At 59.8% G+C, this 25,605-nt stretch overlaps 1 protein-coding gene across 1 annotated transcript; it reads left to right on the forward strand.

The window, feature by feature from the left end:
* The first annotated feature begins 631 nt into the window (after window positions 1–631).
* Window positions 632–25,380, forward strand: ITGA5 (integrin subunit alpha 5). The gene is made up of 30 exons (XM_084878938.1): window positions 632–1,105; window positions 8,771–8,901; window positions 10,124–10,236; window positions 10,346–10,466; window positions 10,627–10,688; window positions 10,783–10,828; window positions 11,197–11,322; window positions 11,565–11,609; window positions 11,725–11,768; window positions 14,453–14,509; window positions 14,688–14,740; window positions 15,495–15,703; window positions 15,980–16,171; window positions 16,633–16,678; window positions 16,827–16,928; window positions 17,123–17,178; window positions 17,291–17,445; window positions 17,717–17,854; window positions 17,965–18,032; window positions 18,356–18,506; window positions 18,599–18,691; window positions 18,809–18,888; window positions 19,427–19,507; window positions 19,609–19,714; window positions 20,469–20,621; window positions 21,502–21,585; window positions 21,673–21,786; window positions 22,427–22,528; window positions 23,290–23,412; window positions 24,280–25,380. The coding sequence occupies exons 1-30, from the start codon at window positions 732–734 to the stop codon at window positions 24,361–24,363; spliced, it is 3,309 nt and encodes a 1,102-aa protein (XP_084735064.1). The 5' UTR covers window positions 632–731; the 3' UTR covers window positions 24,364–25,380.
* The last annotated feature ends 225 nt before the right edge of the window (window positions 25,381–25,605 follow it).

Raw genomic sequence — 25,605 nt, forward strand, 5'->3', positions numbered from 1 at the left:
CACCCCACGCTGCCATTCTCCAGGTTACAGGAGTCACGTGGGTCTTATCAAGAAGACCCGGAGGGGCCATCACACCGCCCGCCCTATCACTCCCGGGCTCTTGGTCCACTGCCAGACTCCAGGACGGAGCTCCACAGAGGTTTCCCGACCCTACAACCAGGAAGGCTGTGACCGGGAGCGGAACCCTCCTGGTGGGGGACCCCAAACTCCTTAGAGTGAGGGGCGGCAGAACTCGAGCAGCCTGCGGAGGCCCTCCGTCAGGTCGGGAGCGCTCTGTCCCTCGACTCCCGAGTCCCAAACCCGGCTGGCAGGCGCCCCGGCACCCGGTGGCCCCGGAAAGGCAGGGGGAATCCCAGCTGGCCGGGTGCCAGAGGTGTCTCCTGTCTCTCTCGACCCCAAAGTCTCCTCCCTGAAGGAGTGAGGGCGACCCCACACACACACTCGGCCTCCCTCCGCCCTCCAGAGGTGATTCTTTTCCTCATTAGGAAATTCTCGGCTCCCTTTTTCCGAGTCCTTTTCCGAGCGTTTACGTTGTACATCTGGAAAGGAGGAGGGAGGGAGGAGGGGGACGCCGAGGGAGGAGGGCGCAGAGCCCAATCCCGCCCAGTCTGACCCAGTCCCAGCCGCCGGCCTCCAGCTGGGGCTGGGAGAGGGGAGCGCAGAGGTGCACCCCCCCCCCTCACGCCCCTTCGGGGTGCGGGGCTCGGGTTCGGCGTCCCAGGGACCCAGGAATGCCCCCCCGCCCACCCCCTCGGCGGGCGGGGGCAGGGCCCAGCCGGGAGTTTGGCAAACTCCTCCCCGCGTTGAGTCATTCGCCTCTGGGAGGTTTAGGAAGCGGCTCCGGGTCGGTGGCCCCAGGACAGGGGAGAGCGGGCGCGATGGGGAGCCGGGCGCCAGGGTCCCCGCTCCTCGCCGGGCGGCCGCGCCGGGGCCCCCGGCACCGACCCGCGCCGCTGCCGCTGCTGCTGCCGCTGCTGCTGCTGCTGCCGCCCGCGCCCCGGGCCGGGGGCTTCAACCTGGACGCCGAGGCCCCGGCCGTGCTCGCCGGGCCCCCCGGCTCCTTCTTCGGCTTCTCCGTGGAGTTCTACCGGCCGGGGACGGACGGGTGAGCGGGGCGGGCTGGCGGCGGGCTGGGGGGGGAAGGGGGGCGCCTGGAAGCGGGGGCGCGGCTGAGTCTGGAGGCTCCGGGGCTGCGCGGGGAGGCGGAGTTTGGAAGCGCTGGGCTGGAGTCGGGGGCCCGCGCCGAAGTTGGGGGCCTGCGCGGGACTAGGGAGGAGGCAGGGGCCGGCGTGGAGGGGGCCTGGAGCGGAGATGAGCGGGGAGGCGTGTGCGGGGCGCGGGGTGGGGAGCGGACACGACGCCGGAGCCCGGGGAAGTCCGGGCGGGGGGCCCGGGGCCAAGGCGGAGGCGGCGCGGGGACGGAGAGCGGGGGTCTCCGGCCGGGACCCCGGCGGGCGCACAGGGGGCGCGGGGGCCGGGAAGGGCTTTTCGGGGCGCTGGGGGACCCCAGGCCTCCGAGGGCCATTGTGCGGGGAGGAAGCCGGTGGAAGCGGAACGAGCTGTGTGCGGGGAGAGGGGAGCCGGAGGCTGGGAGGGCCCAGAGGTTACACGGGGGCCAGCCCCATCCTCCCCTCCCCCCCAACTCAGACCGGGAGAGCCCCGGGAGGGGACGGCGGCTCTTCCCTTTCTCCTCGGGCTCCTACTCCGCCTCCAGCCCCAGCCTCTGCTCTGCCGGGGGTCCCGGACCTCGGGGAGGGTGCGGGGACCCGGGCGCGAGGGGCGCCGGGGCGGGGGCGCGGATGTGTCCGCCGGGAGGGGTGTGTGCGCGCCCGAGGGGGGCGGGCGGCTTCCCTCTTCCCCGGCTCCGGGAGGAAGAGAAAAGCTGGTTTCCTGTAGCCTGTGGGCTGGAACTGGACGGAGGCCGGAATTCTGGGGCTGGGGTCGGAGGCCGGGGAGGCGCGGGCTGGCGGGGCCCAGGAGCGGCAGACTCGGGGGGCATCAGAGGTGGGGGAGGCTCACAGGAGGACCCCCGCTCCCCGCTCAGCGGGGCGACCGTAGGCCGGACCCCGAGAGCCCAGGGAGTGGGGAGGCATGGGGAGACCGAAGTTGGAGCGGAGGCCACGCTGGAACCAGGGTTTCCATTGAAATGTCCGGGGCTGGGGAGAGGGGAGGTGGCTGTTCCCGGCAGCATCCAGGGGCTCCCGGATGCCGGATCCCTGGTCCTCCACAGCGACCCTCCACCCTGCCTCTCTGGGCTCTGAGCCTCCCACGCGCCCCCCTTCTTCCCCCCCCCCCCCCCCCCCATCACACCCGGGGTTTGATAGGACCTCCGCCGGAGGGGAGCTGGTTTTACACCTGATACAGTTAACTGATCTCCACTCCTTTTCTTGAATTTTTGGAGAAAAGGATTACTCCAGCTATTTCAGTTGTGGAGGGGGGTGGGGGCCGTGGGGGGTAAGTTTCTCTATTGTCTAGAGAGGATGTGGGAAATGGAAAAAAGATAGTTAGGCCCTAGCTGCTGGTTCTGGGCTATTCAAGGTCCCCACCCAGCCCCCACCCCACCCCCCTGGCCTCTTGCCCAAACCCCATTGCATCACCCTGGCCTGGAACCTCTGCCAGACCTGGCCTCCCCCAAGGCCCCCTGAAATGCCGCTACCACAGCCCTACTGGAGGCACGCAGAGGAAGGGAAGGAGAGGGGGGACCCTCCCCCGGATCTGGGTAACCTCCCCTTCCCCTGCCCCACACCTCACAAGACCGGCCTCCCCTTTCCAGAGAGTCCTCTCAAACATCTGGACCTGCACATTCTTCTGGTTCACGAAAAGCAATGGGGAGAATACCCTTTGGTGGGTTTTTAAAAGATCTCCTGCCTCCTGGCCAGTCTGCGTGGCCCCTGGCCTGACCCCCCAGTCCCTAAAGCCCCCTCCTCAGACAGGACCCAGCATTCTCTCCCTCCCCTCCTCCTTCCCGCCGTCTTTCCTCCCGAGAGAGCCAGGTGTCTGGCTTGCACGCCCCCTCTCACTTTCTCTTTACAATACCCTCTTCGAGGGGGACTCTGCACATTCCACCTCCCAGTGATCGCCTCCACCCCTCCTCCACCCAGGGCACCAGCAGAGCCCTCGCCTGGGGCCATGGCTGTGTTCTTGGTCCCTCTGCACCCTCTCACCCTGGGCATCAAACAGCATCCGAGGGCCGGGTGAGCACCAGGGAGTCTGCCTGGGAGTCCAGGGCCAAGCCTTCAGTCGGGCAGCACTGGGTGTGCACCCGGCCCCACCGCCTGCTCTGGGTGTGACCGTGACCGGGGCCTGGTGCTTAAGGCCCTCGAGCCTGGGGTTCTTATGACAATCAGACACCCCACTTCTGAGGCCATTCTGAGGACTAAATGAGACGATACAGATAAAGGCGCCTGGCCCCTAGAGGGTGATCAATACCTGGCAGGCATGATTGGAATGAGGTAGCTGTTTTTCTGTCTCTGCTTCTCTCCTCCCTAGATACCACCTAGCTCTATTTCCAAGTTTTCTCCCATTTCTTATTTGCTTTTAATATTTGCTTGTAGCAGTTTTAGTACTAATAGTCCCTCGCATTCCTTAGCACTTTCATATCAGTTTTTCCATTGGATCATTACAAGATCTTTGTATTAGGCAGTGGAGGCATTATTGCTCCATTTTATTTATATATATATACACACACACACACACACACACACACACACACACTTCAGGAGTTATAGAGGTTTAGAACTAGAATTTGTTTTAGGGACCATTCAAGAGCAACCCATCACTTTATGGGTAGAGAATCCAAGGCTTGGCGAGGGAAGTGACTTGGTCTAGGATACAGATTTAAAGGTGCACTGCCTTCGTCCAGCTCTTTATTCCCTTCTGACACTTAGTTGGCAGAGGCAGAGGCCGCTCTCCCGCCCGGCCAGCCGGGCACTTGCTTAGAGTCACTGCAGGACCCAGAGCCATGCGCCCTCTGGCCGGGCCAGGGCCGCGGTGGGACTGCAGGGCCTGGGCCCTGGCCCCTTGCTTCTGCCCGCCCCGACCTTGTCAGGCCAACAGAGTCAAACAGTAACCATCTATTGAACAGGATCTTGGTTAATCAGAAGCCTGGCCGGGGAGATAGTGGAGAGAAGAGGAGATAAATTGGCCACAGGGCAAGCCAGAACCCTGGCCTAGGAACCCGGGTTCCTGGCTTCCGGTTCTTACGTGCAGAAGGATTCAGAGTGACCCTGGACATGTTACTTCGCTTTTGTGGGACTGAGTTTTACCTGGGACTCAGTCAGCAGGTATTTTTCATTGAAGTTTTTTTCTTTCCTTTTTTAAAATCTCAAATGATATCTTACCAGGACATTTTATATAAAAAGGGGGAAGAGGTTGCCCTAGAGCAGTGGTTCCCAACCTTTCCGATGCCGCCACCCTTTAATACAGCTCCTCCTGTTGTGGTGACCCCCAACCATAGTTATTTTCGTTGCTACTTCATAACTGAATTTTGCTACTGTTATGAATTGTGATGTAAATATCGTGACCCACAGGTTTAGATGGTTTTCCTAAGACCATTGGAAAGCACAGATATTTACATTACAATTCATAACAGTAGCAAAATTACAGTTATGACGTAGCAACAAGAATAATTTTATGGTTGGGGGTCACACAACAGGAGGAGCTGTATTAAAGGGTCGCAGCATTAGGAAGGTTGAGAACCACTGCCCTAAAGGAAGATGAGGAGTGTCAGACCAAACCAGCTCCTAAGTCCGAGTGGGCGGCAGCCCTGAGGCATCTACAAGGAAGCCCTCACACCAGGGGCTGCCCTCGGCCGTGCCTTCCCGCGGTGGCAGCCGTGTCTCCAAGAACCAACTCTAGAGTTCCGGGGTTCTAAGGCTTCAAAGTAAATGATGGCAATTATTTCTTCCCTTGAACTCTATATTTTAGAAGGGATTAACTGCCCAACTGCATTTATTTATTTTTATTTTTTCTTAATATATTTTATTGTCTTTTTACAGAGAGGGAGGGAGAGGGAAAGAGAGTTAGAAACATTGATGAGAGAGAAACGTCGATCAGCTGCCTCTTGCACACCTCCTATTGGGGATGTGCCCGCAACCAAGGTACATGCCCTTGACCGGGATGGAACCTGGGACCTTTCAGTCCGCAGGCAGACGCTCTATCCACTGAGCCAAACTGGTTAGGGCATGCCCAACTGCATTTAGTAAGAAATCATGAATTCCTTTTTCTCGTTTTGTATCAGCTGGCAGTGAGAACAAGAAGACATCTAGAGCTGCCGGTCAGAGCTTGTGACCAATGTGAGATAGTCAGGCTCTCTACAAGAGTTGATATAATTCCAGCCAAAAGTAAATGTACTTGAGGCTTTAATTAGCCTGGGCTGCCTTATCAGGTAAATGCATGTTCCCATTAGGCTTTCTGAAAAATTGAAAATAACCCAGAGTGCCTGGCCGGTGTGGGTCAGTGGTTATAGAGCACCGGCCCACGCACCGAAGGGTCTGGGGTTGGGGTTCGATTCCCGGTCAAGAGCACGTGCCTGGGTTGCAGGTTTGATCCTTGGCCCTGGTTGGGGCGCCTGCTGGAGGCAACCAACCGATGTGTCTCTCTCACATCAATGTTTCTCTGTCTCCCTCCTCCCCTCCCTCACTTCCACTCTTTTTTTTTTTTTTTTTTAATATATTTTATTGATTTTTGTACAGAGAGGAAGGGAGAGAGATAGAAAGTTAGAAACATCACTGAGAGAGAGTCATCGATCAGCTGCCTCTTGCACACCCCCTACTGGGGATATGCCCGCAACCAAGGTACATGCCTTTGACCGGAATCGAACCTGGGGCCCTTCAGTCCCCAAGCCTACACTCTATCCATTGAGCCAAACCGGTCCCGGCTCACTTCCACTCTTTCTGAGAAGCAATGGGAAGAATGTCCTTTGGTGAGGTTTTTAAAAGATAAAGAAAATAGCCCAAGGGCCTTCCATTGTTACCTTCTTGGACCCCTAAGAGGGCCCAACTGGCCCAGGATCTAGGAAGTAGGAAGTATAAGTGGGAAAATAAGGATAAGCTATGTGAAGTGCCATCCCTGACATCAGGTGTCCTAGGCAGGGACACTAGTTAGTAGACTGACTCGGAGGAACTGGGTTAGAAGGGCCACTGAACCCTTGGGTATGAGTCGTGGGTGGCGGAGGCAGGTCTGGATCGGAGTCTGTGTCCCTTACCTGCAATGCCGGATCTGCTAACCCTTCCTACACATGCCCCTGGCCCACGAGCTCGTGGGCTTTACAATCTCTGTAAGGTCTCTCTCTCACCTCCCAACCCTGTCAGACAAACTCCAGGCTTCTTCCTGGGGCCAGGCCAGGAGAGCTCGGGCTCAGCTCCTCCTCCAGAGCCGAGCGGGGGTGTGGTAAAAATGGGAGTGGGCCCTCGCTGGTTTGGCTCAATGGATAGAACATCAGCCTGCGGACTGAAGGGTCCCAGGTTCAATTCAGGTCAAAGGGCACATGCTATCCCCAGTGGGGGCGTGCAGGAGGCAGCCAGTCAATGATTCTCTCTCATCATTGATGTTTCCATCTCTCTCTCCCTGTCCTTTCCTCTCTGAAATCGAGAAAAATATATATTTTTTTAAAAATCGAGAGAACAGCCTAGTGTCCTCCTGGAAATAGACTATCAGAACTCCCCGAGACTGACAAACCTCCGCTCCAGAGAGAAAGAGTATGGCCCACGCCACACTGAGCTAGTGCCTGCCCCTCGTCAGTGCTGATTCCTGGGCCAGTGCTCTTTTCTTGAGAAAAAAAAAAGTTTTTTTTAATTGATTTCAGAGAAGAAGGGAGAGGGGGAGAGAGAGAGAGAGAGAGAAACATCAGTGATGAGAGAATCACTGATCTCCTGCCTCCTGAACACCTCACACAGGATCGAGCCTGTAACCGGGCATGTGTCCTGACCAGGAATCAAACTGTGGCCTCCTGGCTCATAGGTCCATGCTCAACCCCTAAACCACACCAGCCACGCCGGTCAGCGCTCTTTTCACTGCCTCCTGTCCCACAGCTTTCCTGGGGCTGCCCCAGCTAGGGGAGGGCTGTACCCCTGTCTGCTGGCCCAGCCGAGGACAATGCAACCTCACCCACCACCTACCTTACCTCCTGGGCCTGGTCACTGGCCAGGCCCCCGCCCATCGCCCACCCCCTCGGCATGTGGTGCCCGAGTGCAGAGGGTGGGGCCCAGCTGGTGGGAGACAAACGGAGAAGTGAGAGGTTGGAAACGGACAGGAAGCCACAGGCTGTAAACATTTCCTGTCCCCAGGGTAACTAAGGCTGGCACCCCGCCCCCCATCCCTCCAGGAACTCTCTCACTCTCAGCACCCCCCCCCCCCCATTCCCCGGGACCCTGGCCTCTCCCTCCATTCTCATCCTCTGGCCTGCTCGCTCCCCACGCCCAGTCCCTGGGAGCTGTCTCCTCTGCGGCTGCCACCTCCTATTTCTCTGGGACCCCACCCCTTTCACGCCTTCCCCACCCGTCCCTCTTGGAAGGCAAACCCGGCATCTGTGACCTCTCACACAATCCCCACATGGATGCTCCTTCCGGGGAAGAAGGGCTGACGGAGGTATCCCACTAGGAGGAAGGAGTGGGTATGGGAATGCTGAGGCCGGAAGGGGACGGGAATCACCCGAGATGGAGAAGCCTAAGATCTGAGATCAAGAGAGAGAAAACTCCAACATGGAAACCAAGAGAGCCAGCAGTCCTGGGGCGGAGGCTCGGAGGTTGAGAAGCAGGAGCAGAGGCAGGTACGGGAGGAGAGCAGAGGCCACGGCGAGCAGGGACCCTGGCCCGGGGCCGGGGCCAGCCCGGTTGTCAGCTGCAGTCCTCATGGAGGGTCCTGGAGGACGCCAAGAAGACTGGCTGCTGAGCAGAAGCCTCCGAGGCAAGGGACCAAGAAATGGCAGAGACAGAGCCAAAGACGGGAAGATTATCCAGGACCTTAACTACGACCACCCCAGTACCTAGGTCCCTCAGCAAAGGCAACCCTCTCCTCGGGGTTTGTGGGGGCCTGGGGGACGGTGTCTGGGACTAAGACTCCAGTACAGCAGGCTCCGTCCGAACTCTGACTCCCAGAGACGGCGTGTGGAGAAGGGCTCAGGGCTGAGATAAGCCCCAGCCCCAGCTGGAGGTCCACGCCAGAGCCCGAGGAGAAGGCAGGCCCACGCCCAGGGGAACGCTCTGTTTCACCACCGTCCAGCTCCTCTCCACTTCTGCTGCCTGATTTCCAAGACTCACATTTTCCCCCTACACGCCCCAGGGCTGGGCGGCTGGGCGGCTGGACGGCGGGGCAGTCGATGCCTGGGTCTCGGCCCAGGAAAGGCTTTGGCTCGGGACAAGAGGGCACGGGCTAGGTGCGAGGGCCTGGCTTCCGGAGGCCGCACCTCCAGGCCTGGCAGGTCCCGAGAGGGATGGAGACGCTGAGGCCAGAACCTCTGGCCCCTCTCTCCCTCCCCAGGACGGACTCTGGCCCCTCCTCTCTCTAATGACAGGGGAAGAAGGTAGGGGAGGAGAGAGGGTGATGGGAGAGGAGGGGAGGGGCTGTGTTAGTGACAGCGGCACATGGGGACCGCCTGGCTCCGGCCTGTGCCTCTGGCATCCGTGGCATCTTCTGAGATATAAATACAACGCAGGGGGCATCCACCCCGCCCCCAGCCAGCCCCTGGCCCGGAGGCCCGGGTCCTTCCTGCCTTGGAAAACTGAAGAAGGGCCAGGAGCCCCCCTGAACCGCTTCTCCGTCCCCCTCACAGGGTCAGCGTGCTGGTGGGAGCGCCCAAGGCGAACACCAGCCAGCCAGGCGTGCTGCAGGGCGGCGCTGTCTACCTCTGCCCCTGGGGCACCAGCCTGGCAGGGTGCACCCCTATTGTGTTTGACAGCAAAGGTAACCAACCCCCTGGGAAGGTCTGGAGGGCCTGGGGGTGGGGCCGGGGAGAAGGGGAGAGCCTGCCCGGCTCCCTGGCCACACGCCCTCCCTGCTCTGCCGGCGGTGCCCTGCTCTGTGCGGCGAACAGCAGGCAGCGCGCGGCCCCGTGGCACTCGCCCCACGTTCCCAGCCCAGCCCAGCCCGAGGAGGGCGGGCATGATTCAGAAACATGTGGCTCTCATTTCCCCTGAATCACCCACAACTCGGGGAGGCCAGTAACGCAGACAAAGACGGGGAGAGTCACACAGGCGGTTTGGTTCGCTCAGCTGAGCACTGACTAAGGGCTGGTGCTCGCCCGGCGCTGTGCTGGGGCTGCGGGGGTCCAGGCCCAGGGTGGATGCAGGGATGGGGGCGGGGGGGGGTGAGGGCGGGGAGACAGACGGAGGCCAGAGATAAACAGGAACAACAGCTAGCCCTTCAGGAGCACTTGCTCGGTGCCCAGCGCCGCTGTAAGCACTTTATAAATATTAACGCACTTAATCCTTCCAACAACTGTGCGGGATATTATTATCCCCATTTCAGAGCTGAGGAAGTAGAGGTTAAGTAACGTGCTCAAGGTCACACAACTAGTGAATGGCGGCGTAAGGATGTGCCTGCTGAGCTATATCTGGCCTCGGGGACAGAAAGCGGAGCCGGTGCATAAGCAGATGGAGACGGTGGGGGGTGGGGGATAAGATCGCGAAACAGATGGGTGTTTTGTTTTGTTTTTTAAGCTGAGAGACAGGTAAGAGTCAGAGGAATGAGAAAGGATGTCCTGTGTGAGGTACATATCCGTACCCCATGGGCACAGACAGGGTGTGGGGAAGCGGGAAGGGGTCCACGGGGCAGCAGCCCAGAGATGGGAGTAAGATCGAGAAGAGAACAAGGTGCTTAGCGATGCCGCCCAGGTTCAGACAGAGAAGTGCAGCCACTTCTTCGCCCACTACCTCCTGCCCCGAGCTCCCTGCCAGCATCCTTGGCCAGCTGGGCCAGAGCCAGGCTGCTCCAGAGCCCCAGGTGGGCCCATAGCGGAGGGTGAGGCAGCCACACCGAGCAGAGTCTGCAGACCCTCTGTCCTCCCCCCCCCCCAGGACGTCCTGGGCTTTAGGCTTGCAGTGCTAGGGCGCCCCCGGCTGGGGGCAGGGGCTGTGCCGGGCTCGTGGCCCAGGACCCGCCTGACGCCCCCTCTCCCTCCCCCAAGGCTCTCGGGCCCTGGAGTCCTCGCTGTCCAGCCCGGAGCGGGAGGAGCCCGTGGAGTACAAGTCCTTCCAGTGGTTCGGAGCCACGGTGCGAGCCCACGGCTCCTCCATCCTGGTGAGGGCCCGCAGGCTGGGGGGGGGGGGGCACCATGGAACACAGGCCTGGGGGCGGGGGAGGTTTCCTCGGTCTAACCCTAAGGCTCCCTCCTCCCGGGCCCTCCCAGGCCTGCGCCCCGCTGTACAGCTGGCGCACCGAGAAGGAGCCGCTGAGCGACCCCGTGGGCACCTGCTACCTCTCCACCGACAACTTCACCCGGATGCTGGAGTACGCCCCCTGCCGCTCAGGTAGGCCGGGGGGCCTGCGCCCCGTCCGTCCGCCCTCTCTGTCCGAGTCCCTAAACCCGCCCCTTCCTCAGGGTCCTCTCCCACCCCCTTCCCCAAGCTCTCTCCTTCCCTGCGTGGCCCGTGGGCATGGGCCTCCCTCCCACCGCCTTCTCCCTCACAGATTTCAGCTGGGCGGCCGGCCAGGGGTACTGCCAAGGCGGCTTCAGTGCCGAGTTCACCAAGGTGAGCGAGCGGGTGACCTGGGAGGGACGTGGCTGTGAGGGGTGGGCCCGGGGGATCGGGACCACAGGTAGACTCTCCTCCTTCCGCCCCGCAGACCGGGCGTGTGGTGCTGGGTGGACCCGGGAGCTATTTCTGGCAAGGTAAGTCCTGCTGTGCTGACTCCCAGGTCCTGTCGTGTCTTCCCCCCCGCCGCCCCAGCCTGAGCTCACCAGCCCCCCTCCTGCGGGCCGTCCCAGTCCTCCTCTCCCTTTGTGTGTCCTCCTCTGCCACCCTGTACAAGCCGGCCGTCCTGGAGCCAGACTTCTGAGGTCCCACCCAGTCTAAGGTGACCAGCTGTCCCACTTTGGGCGGGACCGTCCCGATTTTTAACAATTTGTCCTGCGTCCCACGGCATTTTAATTGTTAAAAATCGGGACGTCTGGTCACCTTAACCCAGGCACACCCACCCCCAGTCCTCTCCTCCCTGCCCGTCCTCCTCCATTCCCTCTCCTCCTCGTCCTCTGCCCAGGCCAGATCCTGTCGGCCACCCAGGAGCAGATTGCAGGGTCCTACTACCCCGAGTACCTCATCAACCTGGTGCGGGGGCAGCTGCAGACGCGCCAGGCCAGCTCCTCCTACGACGACAGCTACCTGGGTGAGCGAGCCGGTGGGAGGAAACGGGGGGGGGGGGGGGGGCAGCCCCAGGCGCCCCGGTCCTGCCCTCACACACTCTCCGCCTCCTCTCTTCCCACGCGGGCATCCCCAGCCCCGCTGTCATGCCTGTTGAGTGCCCGCTGACTGTGAGGGCCTGCAGGGGTCGGGGACGGGTTGGAGATGGGCCTGGGCAGAGGGGTCCCCGAAGCAAGAATACTAATACCCATACCCCCTGGCCCCCAGGTTACTCGGTGGCCGTGGGTGAATTCAGTGGTGATGACACAGAGGGTGAGTGTCTCCCCAGGCTCGGGCGGGGGGGGGGGGGGGTGGAACTGAGACACTGACCATTCTTGGGGACTCCTTGTTTCCCACATTAGTCCACAACTTTCTCTTCTCTCTGCAGACTTCGTTGCTGGCGTGCCAAAAGGAAACCTCACCTACGGTTATGTAAGACCTGCCTGACACTCCCTTCCTCTCCTTCCCCCTCCCCCGGCCTCCCACCTGCTGAACACAAAAAACATGTGCCCGAGCTCAGTGGTCGGCAAACTCATTAGTCAACAGAGCCGAGTATCAACAGTACAACAACTGACATTTCTTTTGAGAGCCGAAAACCAACGTCCGAGCATGGGCCACAAAGTTTCAATCGCATTGCGCGCCCCTGCACGTGGTGAGAGCCACACTCCAGGGGCCAAAGAGCCGCAGTTTGCCGACCACTGACCTAGATGGTTTACTCAGTGTATAGAGTGTGGGCCCCATACTAAAGGGTCCCGGGTTCCACTCTGGCACTGCTCTGGGAGCATGCGGGAGGCAAGCCATCGATGTGTCTCACAGTAAAGTTTCTCTCTGTTACCCTCCTCCCTTCCACCCTCTCTAAAAATTAATGGGGAAATATCCTAAGATGAAGATTTAAAAAAAAAAAACACAAAAAACACGCAGGTCAGTTTGTGAGAATTCCGAAAGTGGATCAGAACACGGGCTCTGGGGTCAGACCTGTATTCAAGTTCTGGCACTTACTCTCTAGATGCATCCTTCTGTTATTTTTTAATATATCTCATTGATTTTTTACAGAGAGGAAGGGAGAGGGATAGAGAGCTAGAAACATCGATGAGAGAGGAACATCCATCAGCTGCCTCCTGAACACCCCTTACTGTTGTGGATGTGCCCACAACCAAGGTACATGCCCTTGACCGGAATCGAACCTGGGACTCTTCAGCCCACAGGCCGACTCACTATCCACTGAGCCAAACCAGTTTTGGCTCCTTCTGTTACTTTTAATTATTCCTATTCTACTTCATTCTGTAAATCCTTGAGCCTGCTTACCCTCTCTGAGCCTCATTCTCCTCTGCAGAATGGGATAATAATAGTTCTGACTTCAGGGCTCTTGCAAGGATGAAATGAGGTCATGCTTGTGGAAGCACTCAGTGGACTGTTGAGCAGTGTACAACTGGTAGCTGTTATTATTAGACCATGACAAGTGCTTTAAAAAAGGTTACAGATAAGGCTGCCGTAGGAGTTTGTTCAATTAACATTTACTAAAGCAAGGTAAGAGATAAGAAGACGAATAAGACATCACACCTCATCTCATAAGGTGCCTCTGATCCGCGATGCAGGATAAGACACATGTAATTACAACCCAAGGGGCAGTAATTGCTGTTCAGAGCCCCTCAGTGTGTCAGGCACAGTCCACCCGTGGTTTCTGTTCCAGCCGCTGGGGGAGGGTGTTAGCGTGCGTTGTTTAAGGTCACACGGTTGAGAGCGGTTGGAGAGCGGCCGGATAGAGGTTTAAAAGCAGGTCTGTCTTACTCCGCACCGCGGTCAGTTTCAGGAAGCGGGTACCGGTCATCAGGTCAGGGAGAGGAACAGCCTCCTTCCCAGGCAGGGGTGCATCGGAGAAGGTTCGTGAAGGGTCAGTGGAGATGAGGCGAGAGAGCATCCTAGGTGGGAGAAATGCAGGGGGGAAAGGGAGAAAATCAGGCCTGTTTAGCAGGCTCCCGGGCTGAGGAGGAGGAGGAGGAGGAAGGGTTGAGCAGAAGCAGACAGGCTGGGGCCAGTTCTCCAGAGCCTCAAGAAGTCCAGGCTTGGATAGTGGCTGCAGGGAACCACTGTGGGTTGTTTTTTATGTGTGTGTGTCTTTAAATCTTCACCCAATGGAAAAGGGGGGAGGGGGGTGCGGGAAGAGACTGGACATAAACTGTGCACCTATGAATGAGGACAGTGGGGGGTGGGGAAAGGGCAGAGGGTGGGGCAGGAACCTGGTGGAGGGGGGGAAATGAGGAACTTTTGTAATAATATAAACAATAAAGGTTTATTAAAAAAAAAAAAAAAAAAGGAAAAAGAAATCTTCACCCAAGGATATGTGTTTATTGATTTTTAAAGAGAGAGGAAGGATTGGGGGGAGAGAGAGAGAAGCATCAGTCAGTTGCCTGGACTGGGGATCAAACCACTACTTTTTGGTGTGTGGGACAATGCTCCGCCAACTGAGCCACCAGCCGGGACACTGCTGTGGGTTTTCAAGCTGGCCGGGGGCGGGGGGTGGGGAGAGGGGGATGGAAGGGGATCCCTCCTGGTTCTGCTGCCGGGGAAAGGGTGCTGAGGAAGGGAGCCTGAGGCAGGGAGGCGGGCAGGAGGCTCTCCAGCCTAACTGTGAGCGGACTCTGAGCAGAGAGTGGGGAAGAGGGCAAGGAATCAGAAGACTTGGTGACGGACAGGGCCAGCCACTAAGAGGGGACGTGGGGAAGATGTGGGTGTGGCTTGGGAGAGCTGGAGGAGGAAGAATGAGTGTGGTCATTCAGTAATGACTGATTATCTACGACTTTAGGCTCTGGGGAGAAAGCAAAGAACAAAACCGAGCTCCTGCCTGCATTGATCTTCCACTCTAGTGGGTAGACATGGGCAATCGACAGATGGATATTCGATCTGACAGTCGTTGATAAGTGATAGGGAGAACAATGTTGCTGAGGGACTGAGCTACTGGCATAGAAATAGGGATGTGAGGGCAAAGCGCAGGAGGGAATTAGGGGACAAGCAGTCTGTGCCTCCAGGGAGTGCCTGCCTTTGGGCGGTCTGTACATTCTGCCCTCCGGCCCGGGGCTGGGAGTCCAGGGCCAATGGGCATCTCTCCTCGTTCCTAGGTCACCATCCTCAATGGCTCAGACATCCGATCCCTCTACAACTTCTCAGGGGAACAGGTGAGGACACCCCCCACCCCAGCCCAGTGTGGCCCTCTGCCCCCCACCGAGCCCCAGCCCCGACCCAATGAGCTCAGCCCCCTTCTCCCTGGAGTCTCTGCCCTCCCTCCAGAGCCCCTGTGGATTCTGGTGACTGAGCCCCTAGTTCTGACCCTGCGCTGCTCCTCTGTCCTCCCAGATGGCCTCCTACTATGGCTACGCAGTGGCTGCCACGGACACCAACGGGGACGGGTGAGTAGGGGAAGAGGCACACCATGACGCGCCCCCCCCCCCCCGGGAAGGAAGAACGGGGACAGAAAACACAGGGGCGTTTTCCTCCAGGCTTCTCCCCTGGGCTCTCACTGTCCTCACCTCCCTTTGCCGAGGGCAATGGTGGGCAAACTCATTCATTAGTCAACAGAGCTAAATATTTTTTTTTAATATATTTTATTGATTTTTTTTTTTTTACAGAGAGGAAGGGAGAGAGAGAGAGAGAGCTAGAAACATCGATGAGAGAGAAACATCGACCGGCTGCCTCTTGCGCACCCCCTACCGGGGATGTGCCCGCAACCAAGGTACATGCCCTTGACCGGAATCGAACCAGGGACCTTTCGGTCCGCAGACCGACGCTCTATCCACTGAGCCAAACCGACTTGGGCCAGAGCCAAATATTAACAGTGCAACGATTGACATTTCTTTGGAGAGCCAAATGTTTTAAACTGGAACTTCTTCTAACGCCACTTCTTCAAAATAGACTCGCCCAGGCCGTGGTATTTTGTGGAAGAGCCACACTCAAGGGGCCACAGAGCCGCGTGTGGCTCAAGAGCCACAGTTTGCCGACCACGGGCCGGAGCACTGAGACCAGGAGACCTCAGCGCTTCTCGCTCGGGAGGGAGGGAGGGAGCCTGGGGTGCAGGGAGCCTGGAGGTTCCTGGCTCTGGGCCGGGGCGGGGAGGCGGCCAGGCAGGGTGTCAGGATGAGGCCTGGATGGTCCCCCTGCCCCCAGGCTGGATGACCTGCTGGTGGGAGCACCGCTGCTCATGGAGCGGACAGCCGACGGGCGGCTCCAGGAGGTGGGCAGGGTCTACGTCTACCTGCAGCAGCCGGCCGGCATGGAGCCCTCGCCCTCCCGCACCCTCACCGGCCGCGATGAGTTTGGCCGGTTTGGAAGCTCCTTGACCCCCCTGGGGGACCTGGACCAAGATGGCTACAACGGTAAGTGCAAAGAGCCGAGGAGGAGGAGTCGAGGGTCAGGAGGGGTTTAGAGAGAGAGTAGCTGGGATCCCCAGACCCCCAGCGTCTTCCCACCATGTGTAGGTCCTGAGGATTTGAAGAAATGAGAATATTGGGGGCGACGGCGGGGGGTGGGGGCGGCGGGGGGGGGGGGGGGCGGGGGGGGCGGGGATAGGGTCCTGGGTCCTGGGTTCGGTGGTAAAGGTCTGAACTCCTGGACGTGGGCCTGCTGACGGGTGTGTGCTGTGTGTCCCGCAGATGTGGCCGTCGGGGCCCCCTTTGGCGGGGAGACCCAGCAGGGCGTGGTGTTTGTGTTTCCGGGCAGCCCAGGGGGGCTGGGCTCTAAGCCTTCGCAGGTGCTGCTGCCCCTCTGGGCCGCTGGCCACACTCCAGACTTCTTTGGCTCTGCCCTTCGAGGGGGCCGAGACCTGGATGGCAACGGATACCCCGGTGAGTGTGCTTCCCTAGGCCCTGTCCACTTACAGTTCCCTGGGCGCTGGCCCCCTTACGCCCTCTCTGCCCTTTCCGCAGGTCCTTGGGTGCACTTCTGAGATACCGCCACCAGGTGGCGATGTTCCCTCACTTCGGCCTCCTCTAGCAATGAAACTAGAAGGGTTGGAAAGGAACGATCCTAATTGGGGGGCTTTCTGTAAAGGGTAGTTTCTTTTTCTTTTTTTAATTTTTAAGCATATTTCATTGATTTTTTATTTTTTTTTACAGAGGAAGGGAGAGGGATAGAGAGTTAGAAACATGGATGAGAGAGAAACATAAATCGGCTGCCTCCTGCACACCCCCTACTGGTACATGCCCTTGGCTGGAATCAAACCTGGGACCCTTCAGTCCACAGGCCAACGCTCTATCCACTGAGCCAAACTGGTCAGGGCTAAAGGGTAGTTTCTTACTTCTTGCAGATCTGATTGTGGGGTCCTTTGGCGTGGACAAGGCGGTGGTGTACAGGTAGGGACTCCGGGGTGGCAGCCGGGAGGAGTGGGGACGGGCGTTCCTCCAGAGGGCGGAGGCTGGGACGTGCACAAAGGACCGGGACCTGGGGCTGGAGCGTTCCCCAGGGTCTCAGTTCTGCTGTCCCCACGTCCACTCCTGGCAGGGGCCGCCCCATCGTGTCCGCCAGTGCCTCCCTCACCATCTTCCCCGCCATGTTCAACCCAGAGGAGCGCAGCTGCAGCCTGGAGGGGAACCCTGTGGCCTGGTGAGCTGGGGGTCAGGAGGTCGCAGGGGCCGGTCCGGGTGCCTCGGCCTGTGCCTCGGAGGAGGGCGGGGAGGCCGGGTCTGCAGCAGGGGGCTGGTGGGGGTGTCCTAGCCTGGGCCTGTCTGGGAGAGGGGCAGAGGACGTGGGCTCCCTGTCCGGTGGGGACATCAGCTCTCCCCTTGGTCTTCCTCCAGCATCAACCTCAGCTTCTGCCTCAATGCCTCCGGAAAGCACGTTCCCGATGCCATCGGTAAAGGAGGCGCCGGGCGGGGCTGGGGGGCAGGGGCATGGGCACTGCCCCCCTCTCCGAATAGATGGAGAGGGAGAGCAGGCTCTCCTCACACACACCCCGGGGGCTGCAGGCTTCACGGTGGAGCTCCAGCTGGACTGGCAGAAGCAGAAGGGCGGGGTGCGGCGCGCGCTGTTCCTGGCCTCCAGGCAGGCGGCCCTCACCCGGACCCTGCTCATCCAGAACGGGGCCCGGGAGGAGTGCAGTGAGATGAAGATCTACCTCCGGGTACGGCCTCCGGGCGGGTGTGGAGGGGCCTGGGGAGGGGGGCCCGGAGAACCGGGGCCCCTCCCGCAGGGAGAGAGACCGGGAGGCTCCAGGCAGAGGCGGAGCTGAGGAGGGGGACCCTGCTGCCAGAGCTGGGAGCCAGGCCGCCAGGGCCGCCCAGGCGATGAGGACGGTCACGTTTGGACCCCGGGTCCGCGAAGGCCCTGCGTGGGCGGGAGGAAGCATGAGGAGCACGGTCCCCTGACTGTGTGAACCCTCTCCCCCGCCCCAGAATGAGTCGGAGTTCCGGGACAAACTGTCCCCGATCCACATCGCCCTCAACTTCTCCCTGGACCCCCAGGCCCCCGTGGACAGCCACGGCCTCCGGCCAGTCCTGCATTACCAGAGCAAGAGCCGCATCGAGGACAAGGTGAGGGCTGGGCGGGGGAGCCAGGAGGAGAGGGGCCCTGGGGGGGGTGGAGCCAGCCTACAGCCCGGGGCAGGCTCTGAGCCCCTCTCCGCTGGCCTCCCGCGCCCCAGGCCCAGATCCTCCTGGACTGTGGAGAAGACAACATCTGTGTGCCAGACCTGCAGCTGGAAGTGTTCGGGTGAGTGAAGGCCAGCTCGGGCGGGGTTCCAGATGCCAGGGACCCTGGAAGGCCCTGCAAACGGGGACATGCTGGCTGGCTGTGTGACCTTGGGAAGTCTCTCAGATTCTCCGAGTTTCCGCTTCTCCTTCATCCATGTCATGGGAAGGATGGCACCTATTTCCCTCGCCTTTGGGAAGAAGTAAAGTGAAACAATTTACAGAAAGCAGCCGGCCTAGCGCCTGCCGTAGAGTCAGAGCTCCGTGAATGGTGTCTGTTGTTGTTCTGTTCTTGTCCTGGTTTGGAGATGACTCCCGTGTCCCTCCCCCCGTGTGCCCCTCCAGGGAGCAGAACCACGTGTACCTGGGCGACAAGAACGCGCTGAACCTCACGTTCCACGCCCAGAACGTGGGCGAGGGCGGGGCCTACGAGGCGGAGCTCCGGGTCACGGCCCCCCCGGAGGCCGAGTACTCGGGGCTGGTCAGGCACCCCGGGGTATGGACGGGGCGCCGGGGGCGGGGGGCAGCCCTGCCAGGGGGCACCGGCCCGCCTCCAGAACTTACCCTCGCTCCCGCCCCCCGCCCCAGAACTTCTCCAGCCTGAGCTGTGACTACTTTGCCGTGAACCAGAGCCGCCTCCTGGTGTGTGACCTGGGCAACCCCATGAAGGCAGGCGCCAGTGTAAGCCGGGCAGGAGGGAGGCCCGGGGGCGGTGCCGAGGGCAGGGAAGGAGGCTGGGGTTGGGGCGAGGCGAAGGCCCCACCTCACAGCCTCCCCGTCCTCCTGCCTGACCTGCAGCTCTGGAGTGGCCTTCGGTTCACAGTTCCTCACCTGCGGGACACCAAGAGGACGGTCCAGTTTGACTTCCAGATCCTCAGGTGGGTGCTGGGCGGGGTGTGTGTGTGTGTGTGTGTGTGTGCAGGGTGTGTGTGTGTGTGTGTGTGTGTGTGGTGTGTGTGTGGTGTGTGTGTGTGTGTGTGTGTGCAGGGTGTGTGTGTGTGTGTGTGTGTGTGTGTGCAGGGTGTGTGGGTGTGTGTGTGTGTGCAGGGTGTGTGTGTGGGTGTGTGTGTGTGTGCAGGGTGTGTGTGTGGTGTGTGTGTGTGTGTGCAGGCTGCAGCCGGGGGTGTGTGTGTGTGTGTGCAGGCTGCAGCCGGGTGTGTGTGTGTGTGTGTGTGTGTGTGCAGGCTGCAGCCGGGTGTGTGTGTGTGTGTGTGTGTGTGTGCAGGCTGCAGCCGGGGGGGGGGGTGTGTGTGTGTGTGTGTGTGCAGGGTGTGTGTGTGTGTGTGTGTGTGTGTGTGCAGGCTGCAGCCGGGGGTGTGTGTGTGTGTGTGTGCACTCGCAGGCTGCAGCCGTGCTGGGGCCGCGGGCTCCTCTCTGGCTGGGCTCCAGCGCCAACTCCGTGTCTCCTTCCCACAGCAAGAACCTCAACAACTCGCAGAGCGAGGTGGTCTCCTTCCGGCTGTCGGTGGAGGCCCAGGCCCAGGTCTCCCTCAACGGGTCAGTGCCGGGGGCGGGGCCTGGCGGGAGCGGGGAGCCTTGTAGGAGAGTCTGCACGGAGCGCCCCTCCGCTGTCCCCTAAAAGCCACCTTCCTCCTTAGCGTCTCCAAACCCGTAGCAGTGCTGTTCCCGGTGAGCGACTGGCACCCCCCGGACCGGCCCCAGAAGGAGGGGGACCTGGGCCCTGCTGTCCAGCACGTGTATGAGGTGAGGAGGGGCGGGGCGGGGCCCCGGGGCCTGATGGGGAGGAGGAGCGGGGGGAGCACAGGTGGCGGGGAGCAGAGTGAGGGGCGGGAAGGTGCGTGGAGGGAGGAGGGGTGCTGGGTGAGGCCTGGGCAGGGTCAGCGGGGAGACAGAGGGGCAGGCCAGGGGAGGGACGGGGGAGGGACTTGGGAGCCACCCCGAAGGGTATTGGTTGGAGAGCATTTTGTCTCTGCCCACTGCTTTCCTCTTTCACTCTTTTTTAAAAAATATATGTTATTGATTTTTTACAGAGAGGAAGGGAGGGAGAGTTAGAAACATCGATGAGAGAGAAACATCGATCAGCTGCCTCCTGCACACCCCCTACTGGTAAGGAGACCAGACGTCCCTCTTTTGGAGGGACAGTCCAGATTTTTAACAATTTGTCCCGCGTACCATGGCGTTTTTAAAAAGTTTCCTTTCCAAAAATCGGGACTTTTAAAAAAAAAAAAAAAACACTACGGGACGCGGGACAGATTGTTAAAAATCAGGACGTCTGGTCACCTTACCTACTAGGGATGTGCCCACAACCAATGTACATGCTCTTGACCAGAATCGAACCTGGGACCTTTCAGTCCGCAGACCGACGCTCTATCCACTGAGCCAAACTGGGTAGGGCTCCTCTTTAGCTGGAGACCGGAGACTCGGCAGGTGTGGGGCCGCGGTGAGTGAGCCAGGGCTGATCCCTTCCTTCTCGCGGTGACTGCTCTCCTCTCCGCAGCTCGTCAACTGGGGCCCCAGCTCCATCAGCCGGGGCGTGCTGGAGCTCAGCTGCCCCCAGCGCCTGGAAGGCCAACAGCTCCTCTACATGACCCGCTTCACGGGGCTCAGCAACTGCACCTCCAGCCACCTCCCCAACCCGGAGCGCCTGGAGGTGAGGCCTGGGGGCGGGAGGGGGTGGGAGCCCGGAGAGGTTTGGGAAGGTCCCGGGGCCTGGAAGAGCGGAACTAGGCTGTGCCTGAAGCCAGGCCTTAGGCCTGGGGATGGCTTCCAGAGGCCGCAGACACGCAAGGCCCTAGGGCAGTAAAAGGACTCTGCTATGCACCAGTCATTCCGCCTGAAATCTCCCCCCTTATTTCAGCCCTGGCACGCTCTGAGAACCTAGCTCCATGCCGCCTCCTCCGGGAAGCCTTCCAGTTCTGTTCCTCTGACAGCCTCCCTGTCCTCCTGGATCAGAAGCTGAACCGGCTCCTGGGGAGCCTTATGTGTGCTCGTTAACAGTAGTTAATTAACGGGGTGCCTTCCGTGAACCCTGGTATAGGCTCAGGAAATACCGCACGGAACAACGTTAACAAGGTCTCCCCTCCCTTGGGGCTTACGTTGTAGTGGAGGGCACTAAACAATAAGAATTAAAGAGAGAGATTAACCGGCATTGAAACGTGATAAAAGCGCAGCGCTACTTTCTGAGTGGGAAGGGAACTGGAGGCTGACCCACCAGGGAAAAAACCGGGAGGCCTGAACGATAAGGATGAACCTACTGGTGAAGACTGGGGAAGAGCATGCCGGGAGGGACTGGCCAGTGCAAAGGCCCCGAGGCAGCGGCCTGAGCGTTTATTTGCACGCCCTTCCCTGTGAACTCCAAGGGCCACGTTCACGTCCCGCGGCACACTGAGCTGAGCTCGGTGACTTGCCCCCGGAGGTGGCCAGTGGAGTGGATAAAAGAACCAGTGAAGGTGCTCTGGGCCTAGGTGCAGGCTAACCTAGATGCTGTGATAAGGCGGAAGAGGCCGCTAACAGTCCCTTTCCTCTTCCAGCTGGATCCCGAGGGCTCCCAGAACCACAGGCTGCGAAGGCGCGAAGCTCCGGGCCAGAGCCCTGCCTCTGGGCCTCAGGTCCTGGTAAGTCGCCCGGGGGATGAGGTCTGGGCACCTGCTTGAGTTCCCAAAGGGCAGAATTCCAGGCTCAGGCTTCCTCCTCCGTCCCAGAAATGTCCGGAGGCGGAGTGTTTCAGGCTGCGCTGTGAGCTTGGGCCGCTCCACCGGCAGGAGAGCCGAAGTCTGCAGCTGCATTTCCGAGTCCGGGCCCAGACCTTCCTGCAGGTAAGGGAGCTGTACCTCCGCCCTGACCCCACCTTCGGGCCTGCCTGGACTGACCCTCCCGTCCCCCGAGTCATAGCCACAGTATTTGGGAAAGGGCACACACACCCCCGCCCCCACCTCCGCATTCCCCTCCCCTCCGGCCCTCGTTTAAACAGAGCTGTGTCCCTGGCGCCACCTAGTGGCCACGCTGAGAAGAGCGACAGCTTCCCTTTCCTGGCCCATTCAAAGAAGGTGGTAGGCAGGGCTGGAGGATGGTCCCTGTGCAGAGAACGTAGAAAAACAGAGACGGGAGATGAGTCTCTAGTGGAGAGACAAGCAGGTGTGAGAGCAGTAAATAAAGAGCAGTCGTTTACGAAGTGCACGCGAGGGGCCAGGTATTGTCCTGAGTGCTTAAACCCACATGAATAATGATTTTCAAAAATGCTTATTTACACTCAGTCATCTAATTATGTATTATTTAGTTATGACTATTCAATTATTACACGTTTATTATCTCACATAAGGGACACAGATTCAGGAGAGAATGAGCCCAAAATAGAGCACGGTCAGGCCTGGGCCAGACCATGGGGAGCTGTATGTGCTCTGTGTCCCAGGCTCAGGGGTGGGGGGACTGCCCTCAACGCCGCTCCTCCGCCCACAGCGGGAGCACCAGCCCTTCAGCCTGCAGTGCGAGGCCGTGTACGAAGCTCTGAGGATGCCCTACCGGATCCTGCCCCGGCAGCTGCCCCGAAAGGAACTTCTGGTGGGTCCGGGGCCGGAGGGCCGGGCTGAGGAAGATGGGGCTCAGGGTGCTGGGCCCGGCACTAGGCCTGGGACCTCGATGGGGGGTGGCCTTATGATCATAACCAGTGTTTATTGAGCATCTACTGTGTCCTGTTCCAGGGATATAACGATAAGCCAGGTGGACAGGGCACCTTTGCTCCTGGAGCTCACGGCCTGGCAGGCTCTGAGTGCCAGGATCTTTTCGGGAACATAGGGACACTGAGCACAGTCTTGCAGGGTCGGGAAAGGCTTCCTGGAAGAAGTGATGTTCCAGCGGAGGCCTGAACTGCCAGGCTAACCACTCAGGAAAGGAATGTTCTCTGGAGAGAGGAAACTAGCAAGTGTGAAGGCCCGGACGTCAGCGACAGTAACGCACTTTTAAAAAAATATATATATATGTTATTGATTTCTTTACAGAGAGGAAGGGAGAGGGATAGAGAGCTAGAAACATCGATCAGCTGCCTCCTGCACACCCCCTACTGGGGATGTGCCCACAACCAAGGTACATGCCCTTGACCGGAATCGAACCCGGGATCCTTCAGTCCACAGGCCGATGCTCTATCCACTGAGCCAAACCGGTTTTGGCAATAGCGCACTTTTTAAGAATTAAACTTTGAAGTTCAGAATTCTGCTAGCCCTAGATGGGAGGTGAGAGGGGGGTCTAGGTCCACTGGCAAGTGGGAACCCAGGTAGGTGGGGAGGGCTAACGGCTTCCCGGTGACCTCCGGCCTCGCCCCCCAGGTGGCCACAGCCGTGCAGTGGACCAAGGCGGAAGGCAGCCCAGGCGTCCCGCTGTGGATTATCATCCTCGCCATCCTGCTCGGCCTCCTGCTCCTCGGCCTGCTCATCTACGTCCTCTACAAGGTCCGCACACCCTGCCCTCCCTTCAGCTTCTGCCCTCGGCCCAGCACAACCCCAACATCTGCCTCCAAACCCGTTCTCCAGCCACGGGCCTCCCATCCTGACCCTGCCTGTAGGATCCTTCCCTTCCTTCTACAGCCCCTGTCTCAGAAAGAGGCTCTTGAATCAACCTGACAAGTTTGCCTCTGCCTGCAAAACCAGTGTTCCTTGCAGGGGGCGACTCTGACATTTGTGCTGTCACTTCCTCCGAAGACCCGTGGCGGCTAGCCCCAACTGGCCAGACCCTCGCGGCGGCCTCAGAGTCCTCCAGAGGCAGCCAGTACGAGGCAGTCAGACTTGGAACTTAAATTTATTTTTTATTTTTTTAAAAAATATATTTTATTGATTTTTTACAGAGAGGAAGAGAGAGGGATAGAGAGTTAGAAACATCGATGAGAGAGAGTCATCGATCAGCTGCCTCCTGCACACCCCCCACTGGGGATGTGCCCGCAACCAAGGTACATGCCCTTGACCGGAATCGAACCCGGGACCCTTCAGTCCCCAAGCCGACGCTCTATCCACTGAGCCAAACCGGTTTCGGCTTGGAACTTAAATTTAAACCTAAACCTCTCTGCTATTCCTGGCTCCCCTGGGGGTACGTTTATGGCACTGATGAAAGGTCCCTTTATACCAAAGCACCCCCCGCTCTAGCCCTCCTGCCCATCGGGCCTCCTGGAGAGGCAGACGCGACAGCCTGCATTTAGGCCACTTGTGCCAGAGAGGGAGTTTAGAAGCGCCAGGGAGTCCTCCTCATTCCCCCTTGGCTTAAGATCTGGGGAGAAACGGGAGCCGCCGTGACTAAACTCTCTTCCCTCCTTTCCCCATCATTAGCTCGGATTCTTCAAACGCTCCCTCCCTTACGGCACCGCCATGGAAAAAGCTCAGCTCAAGCCTCCAGCCACCTCAGATGCCTGACGCCTAACCCCAGACTCCAATCCCGGAGGCTCAGCGCCCCCACCCGCAGGCTGCTGACGGGGAGGGGGCCGGGTGCTTCCTGAAGGTGCTGAGGGCCGGGGGGACCTCCTCTCCCAGCCCAGAGACATACTTGAAGGGCCAGAGCCGGGAGGTGGGGAGCTGAGGGTCCCCACCCCCCATGCACTGTGAAGGACCCTCGTTTACACTTGCCCTCCCCGCGGATGGGGGAACTGCGATCCAGGGACCGAGGCCCAGCCTCCCTGCAGCCTTTGCATTTTGGAGAGAGTTTCCTGAAAAACAACTTGGAACCAGAACTGGGGAGTGCCATCCCAGTTCTCTGGGCCAGACTTGCCACCAGGACTTCCTGTCCAGCTCCGGCCTGCAAAGCTCTGTCCTCAGCCTTGCCAGAGTTCCACAGGAGGCCCCGGCCGAGAACCTGGAACCTGGCGAGGGAGACCTGGCAGCTCTGGACAGCCCCCACCTCGGTGGGCAAATTCGGAACACTAACTGTGGATGGTGCCCAGGACCAGCTCAGGACAGATCCCAGGACAAGGATCAAGGCTGGCCCAGAACCAGCTCCAAGGAGGATCGGAACTCTAATGGGGCCAGATCTAACCCGGGGCCTGGGGTTGATCTGGGACCCAGACTCGGCCATTGATAACCTAACCAGGCAGATTCGGGACAACATTTGAACCTGCACCGGACACGGGCCCGGAGGCCCAGTCCACCTCTGACTCGGGAGAAGTCAGGGAATCGCCCAGGACTCTGAAGGGGCCATGATGGCAACAGATCTGGAACCTCAGCCTGGCCAAAGGCAGGCCCTCCCAGTCCCCCGGGGAAAGGGCGCCCACCCTCTCGGGCCTGCAGGATTCGGGTTCTGCCCGCCAGCTGCACTGACGCTGCCCTTCCTCTCTCTGCCCGCCCCTCCCCGCCCCTCCCCTCGGCTCGGGACACCCGGGACTTATTTAAACTCTGTTGCAGTGCAATAAACCCGGCCCGGGGCCCCCACTGACCAGAGCCGGGATCTCTCTTACACTTTTTCCAAACCCATCCTGGAACCAGACGGCTTGGTGCTTCTCGCAGCTTCTTTCCCCTGGGGGCCAGGATCATTACCCCTAGGAACTGGGGGACTTGTTTTGGGGTTCCCTTCTCTTCGGTGAGAGAAATGATGGAAGGAAGACTGGACCCCTGCCCCTCTCTCAGCCCCACAGCCTTGGTCCCTGTCACCTCCGAGAGAGAAGG

The sequence above is a fragment of the Pipistrellus hanaki genome (assembly GCF_964339955.1).
Source record: "Pipistrellus hanaki genome assembly, chromosome: 3".
NCBI lineage: Eukaryota > Metazoa > Chordata > Mammalia > Chiroptera > Vespertilionidae > Pipistrellus > Pipistrellus hanaki.

What these genes read in the sequence shown, in the direction of transcription:
- ITGA5 (XM_084878938.1), top strand. Translation starts at nt 732, where the DNA reads ATGCCCCCCCGCCCACCCCCTCGGCGGGCGGGGGCAGGGCCCAGCCGG. An exon ending in ACAACTTCTCAGGGGAACAG is followed by an intron (nt 14,510 to 14,687) that starts GTGAGGACACCC and finishes CTGTCCTCCCAG; the next exon opens with ATGGCCTCCTACTATGGCTA. An exon ending in GGGCCCAGACCTTCCTGCAG is followed by an intron (nt 21,787 to 22,426) that starts GTAAGGGAGCTG and finishes CTCCGCCCACAG; the next exon opens with CGGGAGCACCAGCCCTTCAG.